We start from the raw sequence: 16508 nt of genomic DNA, 5'->3' as shown, positions 1-16508 counted from the left end.
TTGATCTTTTCCTTACAAATTCTGTGTCTAAAGTCTTCTTCTCTCACTAGTAGCTGAGGAAGGAGCAGCAATGGGAAAGCTGGTGATTTCAAATAAACCCGTTGGAGTAACCTTGTGTAAGTGAGATTTTTGACCTGATTTCGCTGTACAGATGCTGCCAGACCTGCTGAGTAATTTACCCCAGCAATTTTTGCTTTCGGTTCAGCAAGAGCGAACTTCCCAAAATGAAGAAAGAGGGAGACGGTCTAGAGACGATGGAAAAGCTGGATGACTCGCCTCAGGTGTTTGGGTTTCGCTACAGTCTGTACAACGTGAGTGTTTAATTCTCCTCTTTTCCAGGGACCTGCCCGGACCTGTCTAATAACAGGCTGAGTCCTGGTGCAGTGTGTGTGTGTGTGTGGGAACTGCCGAGTTCTCAGGCTCCATTCCGCCTCCTCCCAGCCCAGGGCACTGAGCCAACTCTCCCCACCACCCCCCCCCCCCTGCTCTACCACACCCCGGCCAGGAATTTGGAGCGCACGCTGATTGGATGTCTCCAGGTAGAATTGGGAATGTTCAATGAGTGAGAAGGGGGTGGGGACGCTGGCGTCACTGGAACATGAATGAAAGTTTGGGCCGAGGGGGAGGGGAAGTTTTACTGAAAGTTTTCAGTCGGAGCCCGGGTTGCACTCTCTCACTCCGTCAGTCACTCTGACCAGTCCGCCAGCCTGCTATGGAGAAGCCGCAGCACCTGGCCCAAGCCTCTCTGCTCTCCCTGCTGTTCCTTACAGCAGTCAGCTTCACCCACCAGGCTGAGGAGGGTAAGGAGCAAAGTACCATTTCTTACCTTTCAATGGGTCAATTTTGGGGTGGAATTAGTAGGCATTGGGGTCTGTGCTATTGTGTGTGTATCTACATCTCTGTCGGTGTCTCTGTCTTTCTCTATCCGTGTGTCCCTGTGGCTAGGTGTGTACATATCTCGATCTTTTTTTCTCTCTCTGTTTCTAACTTTCTATTGCTGTATTTTTTTGTTTTATTCCTGTTACAAATCGTGGCTCTGGGTTTTCTGCCCAGGCAGGTGTCTGATTCCCCCCGACTCCCCTTTTCGTTTTCTGACTTTTGACAATTGAAATAAAAACTATTTGAGTTGGAACAGTTTCGGATTGAGTTTTATCGATAGCTCTCCAACTGTTGCTTCAGTTGGGGAACTGCCTGGGATTTAACTCTCTGTAGGTTGGTAGAATAAGACTGCCGGTTCTCTACCCCTGTCGCCTCTTTCCCCTGGCTTAAAAGCGCACTGCGAAAGACTTGAAAGCTGTGATTGGTAAGGTTTTGCTGTAGAGGTATTAGATTAAATCAGATTCCCTACAGTATGGAAACAGGCCCTTCGACCCAACATGTTCACACTGACCATTTAGTCTTATACTAGCTGCTTTGTTGTGGAAGCAGCCCATTCGGCCCACCGAGTCCACGCTGACCCTCCAATGAGCATCCACCCCATTCCTGTAACGCTGCATTTCCCATGGCTAACCCACACACCATCGGACAATTTAGCAAAGCCAATCCACCCAATCTGGGCATCTTTGGACTGTGGGAGGAAACCCACGCAGACAGTTGCCCAAGGCTGGAATCGAACCCAGGTCGCTGGTGCTGAGAGGCAATGATGCTTACTTATGAGCCACCATACTGTCCCAAATTGGTCATGCTTTCACCCTCCTTTCCCCAAAGCCCTGAGTCTTCTGTCCCCCCCCAAATCAAGTATTCTATCCCTTTCTTTTCTAAGTGAGAGGAACCCCCTCCATTTGGTGTTTATTAGATTAAATCAGATTCCCTACAGTATGGAAACAGGCCCTTCGACCCAACATGTTCACACTGACCATCCAAAGAATAGCCCAGCCAGACCCATTCCCTTATCTTCTATTTACCCCTGACTAATGCACCTAACACAATGGACAAATTAGCACGGCCAATCCACCTGAATCATTGGACTCTGGGAGGAAACGCAGACGCTGGGAGAATGTGGGAATCGAATCCAGGTCCCTGGTGCTGTGAGGCAACAGTGCTAACCACTGAGACACTGCGTTGCCCCAGATGAATTCCATCAGTTTGTACCAGGAGGGGGATTTTCCCTGGAAGAAGGAAAAGCTTCAAATGTTGGAGCAAAAGCCAGAAAATGCCAGGAATGATCAGGTGGTGGGTTAGTCTCCTGAGTGTTTATCGCTACAAGGGTGAGCGTTTCATCAGAATTTGAAATTCAGATCCAAATTTCCACCTGAAGTTCTGAGGCAGTCCCTTTGGCTGTATCCACTTTTTGTTCTGGGTGTAATATGGTCAAGAGGAGGAATGGGTGGATTGGTATTTTTTTGGGTGTCTTGATTTTCTCCAGCTCTGTCTCTATTAGAATAAAAGAAGCCTTTTGTCACTGGTATCCAGTGACTAGAATTTGGAGCCAATGTTTCTGTATCTGCTCACTTTGGAGTGACTGCACTGTTTTAATGTCGGGGAGGGGGGGTGTGGGGGCACAGTTAGGATCATTAGTGATGACATTCCTGGTAGAGCAGCCAGTTGTCACCCAATTCTGAATTGCCATTTGGGGCAATTTCTCTGGAAAACCTGCAGTAACTTAACCTGTTTGGGCAAGGAGGGAGTCACTTTTTTAAAAAAAAATGGTGGCCAATAAAGAGAGGGGACAGCGCAGTCTAGCAGTTTAAAATCCTGCATGTTTGAAGTGTGATGTGTGAAATGAAGGTGTAGGTTTAGATTTCAAAAGAGATTTAATCCTTTTGAAGCTTCAATGAGGCGGTCTCTCATTTTCTGTAAGCAGACACAAGTTATGAAGAAACAAACCTTTCCAGTTTCTTTAATCTAACAAGTGGCCCTGGTTTTCTTTTATGTTGGTTTTTTGTATTATAAAAGCTTCTGAGAACTGGAATTGTGTTTGTATGTTGAATGAAGGGTAACTTTTCTTTAAAAATCTGTTGTGAGGTCATGCGCTTTAAACAACTCCAGTCAGAAGACCAAAAATTCATTGCTCTTTTGCCATCATCTCTCTGCATTTCATGCAGCCTTCCACATCCTGTTACTACACCAGGCAACATTCTTGATGACTACAAACAAAATGATTCCTGTTTTCAGGAAATGTGAAGTTAAAATGCAGCTGTGGAGTTCCTTTAAAATCCCCCTGTTTTGTGATAGCTTCTTCCCATTTGGCTCTTGACTGTGTTACCGAGAGGATGTGAATGATGTAGAAATGTTCCTCTCGAGCTGCTTTTCCTGTGTAACCAACAATAACTCTCAAAGGCAAGGTTGCTGGTATCCTGTTACTAGCCAGATTGGTTATTAGAACTGGGGGTGGGGGCCTTGAGGCTGAAAGTTTATCTTTTTAAATACTGTCTGTCTCAGGGTGAGAGTGATCAACCTGTTTCTTGAGCTCTGCCAGTGTGGTATGTGACTCCCAGCTGAACTCTTGCTCATTTTTCTCCACACATTTATAGACTCATAAATGTTCACAGTACTGAAGGAGGCAGTTCAGCCCATCACATCCATGCTAGCCTCAACAAAGATCTGACTACACTTTTCACTCGTGGTTTTTACTACATTTCCCATTTAGCTTAACTTGTCTGAAGTTAATGGGTCAAGAGACTTCGGAAGCCTGTTTTTTTTTTCTCTCTAAGTGTTCTGGATCTGAACATCATTCAGCAGTAACTGGTTACTGCTGCAAATGAATAGAAGTGTGTGTGTTTAAAGTTTGTGCATCTCATGGAGTGCACCTTCACAGACCAACAAGCGTGGTCATCCTTCGTTAAGAAATCTGCGTAGAAATAAATAAAATTCCATGTACCTGGTTACTTGAACTAAAAGCAGAGTGCTTGGATTTTATTTCAATGCCTGGTTTTAATGGTGAAAAGAGAGGCTGTCACTTCACATGGGAGCTCCTCACCAGACGCCAACCTGCTATTTATATCCAGCATCTTTTGATGTTTGCTCATAAACTTTGAGCTTTCAAAGTTGTCTCTTTTTTTTTCTCGGCTTTTGTTTCAATAAATCCTGGATTGTTACAGGAATTCTATTGAATTGTTCTCCTGATTTCACGTACTTCCTAAACCCAACTCAGTATAGAATTTTGCAATTGGTGTTTCTTGAAACTCTTCTGTAAAGATCCTACTTTTGTAGCTGCATTCAGTTGACAAAATGGGGAAAATTGTAGCGTGTATCATGGGTTATTACTCACATTGTTCCGGTTGAATAGAGGTATAACACTGTCCACAAAGTCTCCATCTCTCATAGAAGCTTTTTTGAAAACCCATTTTTTTTTTCTCTGACCTTTGGTGACCTTCTCCCCATGACGAGGCGTCTGTTCCCCATATAATTGATAAGTTGTCTCGGGACAATTTTAAATGGTAACGCTGCTATGAACAGTTTAATGAGGTTTTTTAAATAAAGGCAATCAAAGCACTGGGGTTCATTTTTAAGAGGGTAGAATTGAAAAATTACACTTGTTACAAGTTAGACATGTATGGAACTTTGTTTAAATCACACTTGTGAAAACCAGAATTATATGCAGTATTCTATTATGAAAAGGGTATAGAGTAGAGACATCCTATAGGTGCAGCAGTAACTTGCCAGACAGATATCAGAACGGAGGATCATTCTGGAAATATTGAAACAAGTTGGGACTTTTTTTATCTGCCTAGGAAAAGATAGGCTTGTGGGTGAGCTGCTGCAACTCTTAGCGATTGTGAATCTGACCTGAGTTGGAGACCAGGGCAATAAATTAGAAAGATCGCTAAGAAACCCAAAGGGTAATTTGGCAGATGTACACATTTTTTTTACTCTAGTCAGTGGACAACGGAATTCGTTATCAGACGATGTTGATGAGCTGAATAATGCTTGAATGTTTAAGAGGCAAATTATACAAACACAAGGGAGATGGAATTGCAGGTTACGTAGATAGGATTGATTAAAGAAGGGCAGGAGGAGCCTTGTCTGCAGCATAAACAGGTGTATAGCCTGATTCAACTCTGAAAATCTGTGGTGCTATGTAAATTAAGTACTTGTTGTAAATACTGAATTTGATGTTTATTATCAGATGATAAACACCTTTTTTTAAAGAAAAATAGATCAAAGTGGTGTGGGCAAGGGGTTGGGATCATGATGAAGGACAGCATCAAAGAGACTTGGAGAATCGGAAATATTTCTGGAAGTATGGATGAGGTGACTGTAGGTGGGACTTCCAGAGACCAATTTAGTCTGCCTCCTCTATCTTTGAAATTCCATTTTGATCATCTCCTTGGGAGAATGATTTTGTCTGGCTGGAGCAGGAGTGTTTATTGCAAGGTAGAAAAGGAGTATTTTTAAAAAAGTGATCATGTTTCTTCTTTAAGCTCAGGGGCTAGGTGATTTGCTCCTTTTCTGGCACCCCATTCCATTGAAGGATTTCATTACTCTCTCCATTTAGTTTCATGCACACTATCTGCCTGCAGTTCTGTAGTTTCTCCCTCCCTATCGTGTTCCACTTCCTCAACTAAAAAGGGCTGCTGTTGATTCCTCCACCCTTGATTTGTCATCTTCAACTTTGCTGATTTTCCCTTTATCAGGATCCTGTACTGACTCCTCTCCAGTCACAAGTCATTAGTGGTTATTGCCTGTGACTGTGGGACACTGCCCTGTAAGTGACTGGCTCAATCAACTGTTTGCTTAAGGGCATGACACAAAATATTGCAAAAGTTGGAAATCTGAAGTAAGAACAGGTAATGCTGGAAATACTCAGCATTACAGGTAGCATCTGTGAAGAGGGAAACGGCTCATGTTTCAAACTTGACATTTCCACTTGCTGATGAAAAGTCACAGACCTGTAATGTTTCTTCACGTTTCCCTCTGCTGCCTAGTTATAGGAAGAGAGAGAGAGAGAGAGAATGTGAGGAGGCCATTCAGCCCTTTGAGCTTGCTTTGCCATTCAATAAGAACATGGCTTCTCTGGTTGCAGTCTCAAATCCATTTTCTTTTTTCCCCCCTCCATCCAACAAAAATCTTTGCCTCCCTTGTTTGTTAAAATATCTTCAACCCAGCCTTAAATAAGTTTGAAGATGTGGCCTCCTTGGGAAGAGAATTCCACAGACTAATTACTTGCAGAGGATTTTTAAAAATTTCCTAAAAGGGACACCTCTTTATTTTTAAACTGTCTTCCTTCTAATTCTAATTTTCTGAGAAATATCCTCCCAGTATGCAGCTTATCAATGGCCCTCAGGATCCAATAGTGTGTGCGGGAGGGGAATTTTAAGATTGCAGTTCCTGGTTTGATTTATAGTGTGATGAGGTGATCGCTTTGTCCAATGAATGAGCTCAACTGCTGTGACATCAGTGGTGCCAGCAGGTAAAGAAGCTTTGTAGTTCTGATATTGAGTCAAATAGATAAGGAAAGTCTCAGCTCTGTCATCTTGTGTTAATCAAAGGTACACTCTGAAAGAAGTGGGAATGGAGGGCTAGGAGAAGGGCTGGTGTTACACTGGCTTCAGTGATTGTTCTGAACGCATGAAGTCCGGTTGTCCTGCTGCTGAAGTTGAAGAGCAGGGTTGATCCACTGAAAACAAAGTGCTGGATATTACAGCAGGTCAGGCAGCATCTGTGGAGGGAGAGAGAGAGAGAACAAGCTAATGTTTCAAATCTAGCTGGCTCTTCATCAGAGATGACCCACTTGGATTGATATCATTACATCCACTTATCCCTCAGTACCTCAGATTGGGCACAGTGTCTGGGGGGGGGGGGGGGGGGAACTCGTGAATGGGATGTGCACCCAGTAAGATGATCCCTTCTGTGATAAAGGGCATGCAATTTAGGGGTGGGGAGAGGAGTTACTGTGCACTTCCCCCCCCCCCCCCCCCCCCCCCTTGACTGTTGTCTTTATTCTGTGGGTTTCTGAAGAGCCTGACCCAAGAGCCCTGTCTTGATTAAATGATGGAGTTTTGCTGACAGCCCACAGGAATGTTGAAAGGCTGAGTTTGCGTCAGACATTGATTGGCCCCGACAGGTTGTCTGTGTGCAACAATAAAAAGATGAATTGTCTGTCTCTCCATTTTTAAAAAAAAACCCTCTGCAGCCCACATCACTTTATGACATGCATCAAGTTTGTGGGGTTCAGAGGTCACTGTGCATTTTGCTTTGTGTGCTTCCTAATAAGCTGCAGATGTTAGTGTATCCATGTTCCGAGTATGTGAACGAGGGGATGGGGCGCTGAAGGCTCTAAGTGCCGTGTAATTTGATCTTGGTGCCAGATTTCCCAAATTTGATGAGACTTTTGCAGGTGTTTTTAAAGTGAGAAGCTGGGATTGCTTCTCACAATCCATCTCAACTCCAGACAGTCCCAAAGTTGAAAGAATTAAGAGGCAGGAACGCAGTTAACCCATGAGTATTGATTAAGTGATGCTAAACACGGTGATGGGTTTGGAAAAAGGAGAAATGTAAAGAATTTCAGAGCTTTTGAAACCTGGGACGGAAGTGCACGAAGTCATTATCTACAGAATAAGAATGGAAAGTGGAAGCTGTGGTATTTTGGTGGGGCGCTTGCATTAACAAAACGTCCGGAGGAATATTGGTGTGGCAGGAACTCCAGCATCTTTGCTGTGCTTAATTGGTTCAGAATAAGCAGATCTCCAGGAAAGCCTTCAGCAAAACAAAAGTTGAATGGGAGCAGTCAAACTTTGGATATGCTTTCAGATATTCTGTACTGTGAATTTGTCTCTTAATTGCTGTCTGTATTTCACCTACATAGTGATTTCTTTCAGTGCATCATTGAATAGAAAAATTGGCAAGTGTTCTGGGGTGGAAAAAGGCAGGTACAATTACAGCATTCAAAAGGCAAGTGGATGGCTACGTGAATTGGAAGGGTTTAGAGAGGAATGGGTCGCATGCTGGTAAATCAGAGAGATTAGGATATCTGAATGGCATGGACAAGTTGGACTGAAGGTTCTGTTTTCATGCTATATACCTCTTTGACTATGTTTTCAGATTTGAGTTTCTGTATTTGAATGTATTTTATTACACTGTCTACTGGATTACCATTTACTCATTGTAACATAACTTGTCCTTTTTTGTCTTTTAGTTGTCCTGTTGGATTTTGCCTCAGCACATGGAGAGCTTGGCTGGCTGACTGACCCCTACAATGCAGCTGTAAGTACCCGGGCTGTTTTGGGGTAACCTGCCATTGAGTGTAATTAGGACAGAGAGGTTCTTCATTAGCAAGGGGTTCAAAGGTTACGGGGAGAAGGCAGGAGAATGGGGTTGAAAAACCATTCAGCCATGATTGAATGGCAGAGCAGACTCGATGGGCCAAATGGCCGCCTTCTGTAGTGATATCTTAAGGTCATCAAGCCACCCCCAATCCATCTCCGAGCTGCACTGTACTTTGAATGATGGATTAATTTCTTAAAGTGGGGGTGGGAGGGTATTGGCAATTTTGGAACTCCATGGAGCAGAGATGTGACCATCACAATGGTCTGAACTATAACCCAGTTTTCTCACTAGCATTGATTGAATATACAATTGAAGCTGCTCATTTACTTTGTGTGATTTATTTTTTTTTCCCTCCCTGTCACTTCTCAACAGCTTTGTCTTCCTAAGCAGCCGGCATGACTTCTAGGAGAGAATTCCACACACTCCATTTTTTTTCCCCCAATGGCCATTTTTTCATCTCCCATGCATTTACTGGCTCTTCAGCTGTGGCCGCATTGCCATTTTGCAGTCACCTGACCTCTGACTGCACTTGCTGTTCAAGGATTGGGGATTGCTGGGGCAGTCTGAAGTCTTCCCTCTCGATTGTCATGATCCAAGTTCCTGTGCTAGAGAATGGCCACTCAATTATAGCCACCCAGGTAGGGAACGGAGTGTGGTGGCTGGGTGAAAAAACTAGGAAAGGCTTTTTTCTGGTAAGAGTAAAATTGTCAATGGTATTAAAACAGTGATACACAGAAGTGTTGAAAGTCCCTGCCTTCAGAGATGTAGGGAGGAGATGTGGATGTGCGGGTAAATAACTTTCCTTTGCTCCAATGGAGCATTTCACCTGTAGCTCTGAATGGCTGTTCCCTTGCAATTTTTTTTTCTCTCCTCCTCTTGTTTGCAGTGGGATCTTCTTCAGAATGTGTGGAATGACACCCCCATATACATGTACAGTGTGTGTAATGTGGTGGAAGGTGATCAGGACAATTGGTTACGGACTAACTGGATCTACCGCGGAGAAGCTCAGCGAATATTCGTCGAGCTCAAGTTCACTGTGCGCGACTGCAACAGCTTCCCCGAGATAGAGACCTCCTGCAAGGAGACCTTCAACCTCTACTATGTTGAGTCGGACTTTGATTATGGAACAATCTTTAGGAAGAACCAGTTCAAAAAAATTGACACCATAGCACCAGATGAAGCCACCAAGAAAGAGGACTTTAGCTCCCGAAACGTGAAGGTTAATGTCGAGGTGCGTGCAGTGGGCCCACTGAAGCAGAAAGGCTTTTATTTAGCTTTTCAAGATGTCGGTGCCTGCGTCGCGCTCCTGTCTGTGCGTGTGTATTACAAGAAGTGCCCAGCCATGGTTCGCAACATGGCCACCTTTCCAGAAACCATAGCTGGCGAGGATTCTCAAGCGCTCTCTGAGGTTGTCGGATCTTGTGTCGAGAACGCAGTGGCCCATGAGCCTCCGAAGATGTACTGCAATGCTGATGGCGAGTGGTTGGTCCCGGTTGGGCAGTGTATGTGCAGAGCTGCATACGAGATGGTGAATGGTACCTGCAAAGGTAAGTGCTGTCCAGTTTGAACTCCTGAGGTTGTATAACATGAGGACTGATCAAGCTATCATTTGTAAAGCTGTACGATGGAGGGAAAGGGAGGACACAGAATTCTATATTACCAGGGCTGTATGTCAGTCCATACGTTACTAAATGGCACAGGATTAATCTTTGTTAATTCCAACTTTTGTTTGCAATTATGTCCCATAAACAAAAGGAATTCTAGTGACAATTAACTCCTGTCTCCCAACTCTCTCTCATTCTTTGGTGGTTTGCCTTATTCTGCACACCTCTGATATGGACTATGGTCTGATGGTGCAACTGCACTTTAACCCCATGTTGACCTTAGCAGAGCATCTGCTCGTCCTGGACTCAGTTTGGAGAGAAATCGGTATCTCTGTGTGCGAGAGAGATACACACATCTGTGTGTGTTCATGTGTACAATTTTTCTTGCTTTATTTAAATTGCACAGGCGGAGAGTTATGTTGGGGTTTAGTCTCAGGAGCTGAGTTCACTTTGATGCAGCACCACAGAAGGTGCCTGGGTGAGACCTGCTGAACACTGAACAAAGCCCCGTTGTAAATTCTGGGGGGTATGTTGAACACTGGGCTTGAGGTCAGGTGGGTGGGGTTTGTGGTGGAGTGGACGGTCGGGGAAACATAGTTGTCAAAAGAATTCATCGGACAATGAACGCTGTTGTGTAGCGAGTTTGTTTAATGAGATGTGGCCTCAGTCACTCATCAGTGATTTACTGGAGACCCTCCCTACTTCTGGGCATATGTGAAATTCCATTACGCTATATAATAGACATTCCACAGTCTCTGCCTCTGTTACTGGTAAAGTTCTGTGTTTTTGTTCCCCAATTCTTCAGATCTTAAGGAAATGTTAATGTAATAACAAGCCACATGTTGTCCTCACTATTGACTGGGCTCTGGATGAAATATAGTCAAAAAAACCTGGAGGGTTTAATTTATTTTCTATGATACTTATGCAATGTATTAGTGAGGCTGGAATGTTAACTAGTTTAGTTCAGATTACTTGGTGTAACTGCAACGGTGAGATTAATTTCCACCTTTGCTGCCAGCACAGAATTCTTTGCAACAAGCAAAGGACCTTGTCCTTGTTTAAAAAAATTTTGATGGATTGACCCATTTAGTCACCACATACCTTGGGCTGTTGCTCCATAAACGTGTGTGCGTGTTATATCTACACCAACAACCTTTCCTGCAATAACTTCTCTGGGTAAATAATAGTCCCTGACTTTCTTTCTTTTCTTGATGTGATTGCCTCGTTTTGTAAGTGAACAACAGTTTTTTTTTCCCTTCAGAATCCTGAAACTTTTCATTGGGATTGGCTCATTGTGCTTCTCTTTCCAAAACCAATTGTTTTCTCCTGACAATAAATAGGAGTTAATTAGATTAGGTTCCTGACAGTGTATAAACAGGTCCTTCAGCCCAACAAGTCCACACCGACTCTCCAAAGAGTAACCCACCAAGACTTGTTTCCCTACATTTAACCCTGACTAATACACCTAACACTATATGGGTAATTTTAGCATGGCCAATTCACTTGACCTGCACATCTTTGGATTGTGGAAACTGGAGCAACCGGAGGAAACCCACACAGACACGGGGAGAATATGCAAACTTCACACAGTCACCCGAGGCTGGAATTGAGCCCTGGTCCCTGGCACTGTGAGGCAGCAGTGCTAACCACTGAGTCACCATGCCGCGAATGGGAACATATTTATTCTGAACCCATCTCGAACTCTGGTAAAATATAAACTAGTTGTAAGAATGGTCCTCTTGGCAGCGTTGATGTTTGATGCCTAATACCAATTCCTCACATCAAAGGTTGTCTTTATTTCTTTGGTATTTGACCTCTTTCAAACTGAGAAGCGCTGCAGCCCATTAGAATTTCAAGATGCTTCAGTTGGGCAAGTGAGATGGATCAGGAGGTTGATGCGTCGTTTTTTTGTCTTTTGGGGCTGTAGCTCTGTCAGTTCTGAGGGATTGGTCGTTTCTGTGCAAAGAATGAGAAACGGGGTTGATTGCTTGAGGAGGAGGAGGAGGAGGAGGTGAAACTGCTGTAACCGTGGGGAGCCACGTTGTATCAAACCGTTTCCACCTCCTACGCCTGAGCTGGGCTTTGTGCACCTTTTTGGTTAATTAGTGTGGAATGCCCTTCACTTGCAAAACAGGAAGTTAGTTGCACTTTGAGGTGGAGGTAGCATTATTTGACAAGGCCAATGGATTTAGTGAGCTGCATGTTCATTAGAACTCCCCTGTCCATACACGCATTAAACCATTCAATAAGCAGCCATACAGCGAGAGTTTGGGTTTTGTACTTTACCACAATTGACTCAGGGTGACAAAGGGAGTCTTTCTTTCAACCTGTGTTCTTTTTTGAAGAAGGGGATTAGTCGATATTCAGGGAGGAACTGGATAATCTGCATCTAGTACAAGATCCAATTATTGTTTGAAGTTGGCAGATGTCCAACGTTACTCTGGATATTTTCAATAATTCTTGTTTCTGAGTTAAACAAATCCTGCATTTTGAAGTCTGACTGAGGTGTCAGACAGGATGGCACCAGCCAACTCCTTTTTAAAGAAGGTCTAATGATCTGGTTATGAAGTTAATCTGTAATTAGACCAGGATGTGTTTATATAAGATTTTACCAAGTTTGGGGAGTGGGGGGGATGTTTTTGCCCCAAAGATGTACTGGACACCTCCATTCTTGTGACTGCTGCCTGGTCTTCATTCAATACACTTAGATTTCTGTAGTAACAGGTCATGCAGTTTGGGAAAATCTACATTAACTCCCATTTTCTGTTGCGTTGACTGTTTATAGTTCAAGCCAATTTGCTTCACTGCTCCTGAGCGAACATTTATTGAGGGGGGGGTTCCTGACTCATGATCGCTACTTGAGATTTCAAACCTGAAAGGTGCACATGAGGCCGGTGAAGATCGAATTGGGTTTGGCTGCTAAAGCCAAATTACTTGCTCACTGCTTGAGTGAAGGGTTGTTTCAGCGAAGTATTGGGGAATAGGAGAGGAGCAATTTAGAGGACGGAAGAGATTCAAATAGCTTAGTCACTCATGCAGAAACACATCCTTTGGTCCAACCAGTCCATGCCAACCATAATCCCAAACTAAACCAGCCCCACCTGCCTGCTCCTGGCCCACATCCCTTAAACCTTTCCTGTGTTTCTAAATACTTTCAACTCCTATTGTGTTCTTGGGATTGTTTTGCAGTAGGCACAGCTCCTAAAATGACAGTATGTATCAAGACCTACACAACACTCTTGACATTGAGCGTTGGGGGTGGGAGTATTGATTTGAAACTAGCTGACAATGCTGCGTGGAGACAATGTGCTGGTCAGTCACATCTCAGCACTTCTATTGGCCTGGAAGCCATGCCTCATGTCCCAGCTCCAGTTTCCTGTGCTCTGGTGGGGGCGGGAGAAAGAGGGAGATTGTGTACCACAGGATCAGTGCTTTTCAGCAGTCCTACCCTGGAATGAAGTCATGCAAAACCACAGACTGTTTGAAAGGCAGCAGAGTAAAGCCACAGGGACTGCCTGAGAAACAGCACCTTGCCTTTAATAAAAAAAAAGAAGCACCTGACTCCAGCTATGATATAACCTAGTCATTAAAGCATTGAAGGAATGAGAAAACATGGATTAAGCTGACTGCAGCAATGGCACTGAGCTCCTCTTTGATCGATATTGTTTTTAGATATTCATCTTTTAAATGGTTAGGGTGCTCTTCTCTGGAAGGCTTTGGTGCGAATTGCTGTCCGTTCCTTTTCTCTTTTCTTTCCCACCAAGTCCTGGTTGTTCCCAGATGGTGTTGGGTGCACTTGCCGGGGTATAGGTACACCAGCCACCCTTCCAGCAGCCCAGCTAAATGGTCCCTCCTTCCAGTGGGAGTCCGAGAGCTTGACCTCAGCACAGTTAGACATCCAGCTGGTGGCCACTGGGGCTTTTCAGTCTGCTGCATAGTCTTCATGAGCAGGAATCCTGCCTCTGGGATTTATCTTTTTTTGCTTCCTCCCTCCTTTTTTTTTAATCCAGTGAAATGTGCGAGTTCAGCACGGCCTGGGGGTGAAAATGATTTGGCCTCTGTGTAGGGGGTTGTAGGGGTAATCTGAGCAAACTGTTTAAAATCTGATCATTTGATAGGGTAGATCCTGAGAAACAATTTCAGCTGGTGGAAGGAGGCAGAATAAGGACATTGGTGGGATGGGGTGAAATTGGAAAGCATTTCTTCATCTACAATGCAGTTGATGCCGACTCCATTTCTGTCTCCAAATGACTGGGGACACTGGTAGCTCTTGAGATGATAAGGCATTTATGAGATGGAATATGGAACAACTTGGTAGTAGTTTGGAGGTGTGAAGGGCAATTAGCTCTGATCTGAACGGTCTGAATCTCCTATTCTCTTTCCATTCGTTGGTCATTTGCTTTGCAGAGAACTTCAGGGTAGAGATGAGATGAAAGATGTTCTGAGATCTGGACTGACTGAATTTGCCTCTGGTCATCTTATCTGACTTGGTGTCAACAGGGTGTCCTCACACGGTGAATTAAACAGTGCAGATTAAGACCAAACCAGTTGCACCAGTCTTCCTGGTTTGGTGTCTCCTGGAGATTTGGATACATCAATATCCTCTTTCCCAAAACGCCATTTAATTGAATCATGTAATTGTTTCTTTAAATGAATATCCTGATATTTTAAGGTACACCAAGTAAACTCTTATGAATGTGTTTTGCGTCTTATTTTACAAGATGGTCAGTGAGCAAAAATCTTTGGTAACTTCCATCGTTCATATCTACACATCACAAAAGACAAAAAGAATTGAGTTCTCTGCTAATGGACCATATGTAGGCAATAGCTTAGAAATCTATAGGTGTCCAACTCAAAAGCCAGGCTTGTGGTGATGTTGGCATTCAACCTTCCTGCTCATTTAGATTTTGTGATTTTTTTTCCCCTGTCAGGTATGTGTTTTTGCTATCCCTATCACATTCCCCCAAATTGTGGTTTTTCTTTTAATGTAATATCAGTCCCAGTGAGGTGTTTGAAGCCTCTGACTTTAGTTTTGCCAGTATTGAATTTGGGAGAGAGTACTGCACCTTTCTAAACCCACATGGGTGCCTAGGAGTGGAGATTAGCTGACGCCAATGTTGTTTGTTTAATCATTCTGCACTCTCCTACAACCTTGGTGCTATGCTGTACCATTCATCTCCTCCTGTCATCTGATTCCCTTAATTATATGCTTTTTTTTCTCTTTAAAAGCAGCTGAGACGTTGAGTCTTGCTGTGTCTTGATGTTTTGTGGCAGTTATGTTGTGGCTGGTACGAAGTTTGCATTTTTGTTTTGTTAAATTTTGTCCCCATCATATTTCACAATTCTGAAGTGTGTGGATGAAAGATGCTGGTGTCATCTACTGCCAGATGTAACGACACCACTTTGTTCAGCAATTTTAAACCAAAAATCCTTTGGCTTCTCTCTCTCTCATTTTGTTTTTGTGGGTAGATTTACACATGTTTACAGTTGGGTTGCGACTGGATGGCCAACCTCAAGAATGACGTGGAGGGAATGAGTCTGAAACAGTGGGGAACCATCCGATTGACCAAGGCCGGATGGTTACAGTTAACCAGGGTAGTTCCAGTTAGCCAGAATAGTCATGTGACCTGTCTGCTGTTTGTGGGTTGGGTGGATGCACTGGTTTTAGTTGAATCGCCCATGATGGTAAACCACATTGATGACTTTGGCTGGATTCTATCCATCACAGCCAGCCCCAGGCAACTGAAAACCTGAAATTGCTGCTGACTTCATCTCTCTCTGGACTGGCTATGGGACAGTTTGTGTTCTTAATTTAAAAATGCATCATTATTGGCTCAACGTAGGGACTTCTCCCTGACGTGTGATTCCAAGCCCAGCCCTAGCTTTGGACATGCTTTTAGATTCCATTTTGTTCCCAGAAGGGATGTGGTCATTTTGGTGTTTTCCTTTTGACGGAAGCATTCGTACAAACAAACAGCCGCTCCCGGGTCACTGCCAAAGTGATCTTGTTGCTCTACTTCCCTCGTGAGCACTCTTTCGTTCTCTCGGTTGTTGGTTTTGTCGCCATGTTGCGCTTAGACAAGATCGGATCTTATCTCTACACGTCAGAGTGTAGCTCGCTCACTGCCTTCTACTTCCCCACTTGCAGCTGGCCTGTAACCGGACAAGCCTCTAATCTTTTTCTGACCCACCTACGTTTTCTTTGTGTGAGTCGCTGTTATCTTTTGAAGCTGAATGGTCAGTCAGTTCCTTCCTTAACTCTGGCACAAGTATGGAGATTTCATTGAGTGTGGTGGGTGGCTGCTTGACTCTCACAACAGCATGTTTCTGTACTCGAGCATGACCCTGTTCTATCATGCAATAAGCTGAAGGCACACAGGCTTTCAACTTACTGGAAGAGCTTCTTTCACCATCTTTTATTGAAAGATGCTTCACTGATAAATGCCTGTGCTGTTTTTGTTGGGGGACCTGAGTCTGACCAGCCAGCATCTCAATGAGTTGTATGTTAGAATCTTTCCTGACTTAGAGACTCAATGTCCTAGGGTTAATGATGATAAATGCACCAGCCTCTCCTTTCCCAGTGTTCCAGTGCAAAGGGCCTGTTTAAGTATCTGAAGAATTTTTCGTTCTGACTTGACTATTAGAGAAGGCTTTCCCCAAGTGGGATTGAGTGCTGACGTTTGGGGTCATGAACTC

The 16508-nt window shown here is 43.9% G+C and overlaps 1 protein-coding gene across 2 annotated transcripts in view; it reads left to right on the top strand.

Moving 5' to 3' along the window:
- The first annotated feature begins 232 nt into the window (after positions 1-232).
- Positions 233-16508, top strand: part of epha2b (eph receptor A2 b) — a 47149-nt gene continuing 30873 nt past the window's right edge. The window contains exons 1-3 of one of the 2 annotated variants that reach the window (XM_060852142.1): positions 233-311; positions 8078-8145; positions 9095-9755. In XM_060852142.1, coding sequence (XP_060708125.1) covers positions 9137-9755 — 619 coding nt within the window. In that variant the 5' untranslated portion in view covers positions 233-311; positions 8078-8145; positions 9095-9136. Of the gene's footprint in view, positions 312-640; positions 801-8077; positions 8146-9094; positions 9756-16508 lie in introns of those variants that run through there. The other variant, XM_060852141.1, reaches the window with a different exon arrangement.

The sequence above is a fragment of the Hemiscyllium ocellatum genome, chromosome 37 (assembly GCF_020745735.1).
Source record: "Hemiscyllium ocellatum isolate sHemOce1 chromosome 37, sHemOce1.pat.X.cur, whole genome shotgun sequence".
NCBI classification, from domain to species: domain Eukaryota; kingdom Metazoa; phylum Chordata; class Chondrichthyes; order Orectolobiformes; family Hemiscylliidae; genus Hemiscyllium; species Hemiscyllium ocellatum.
The sequence above is the reverse complement of the archived record's forward strand: the minus strand, read 5'-3'. Positions and strand labels throughout refer to the sequence as shown.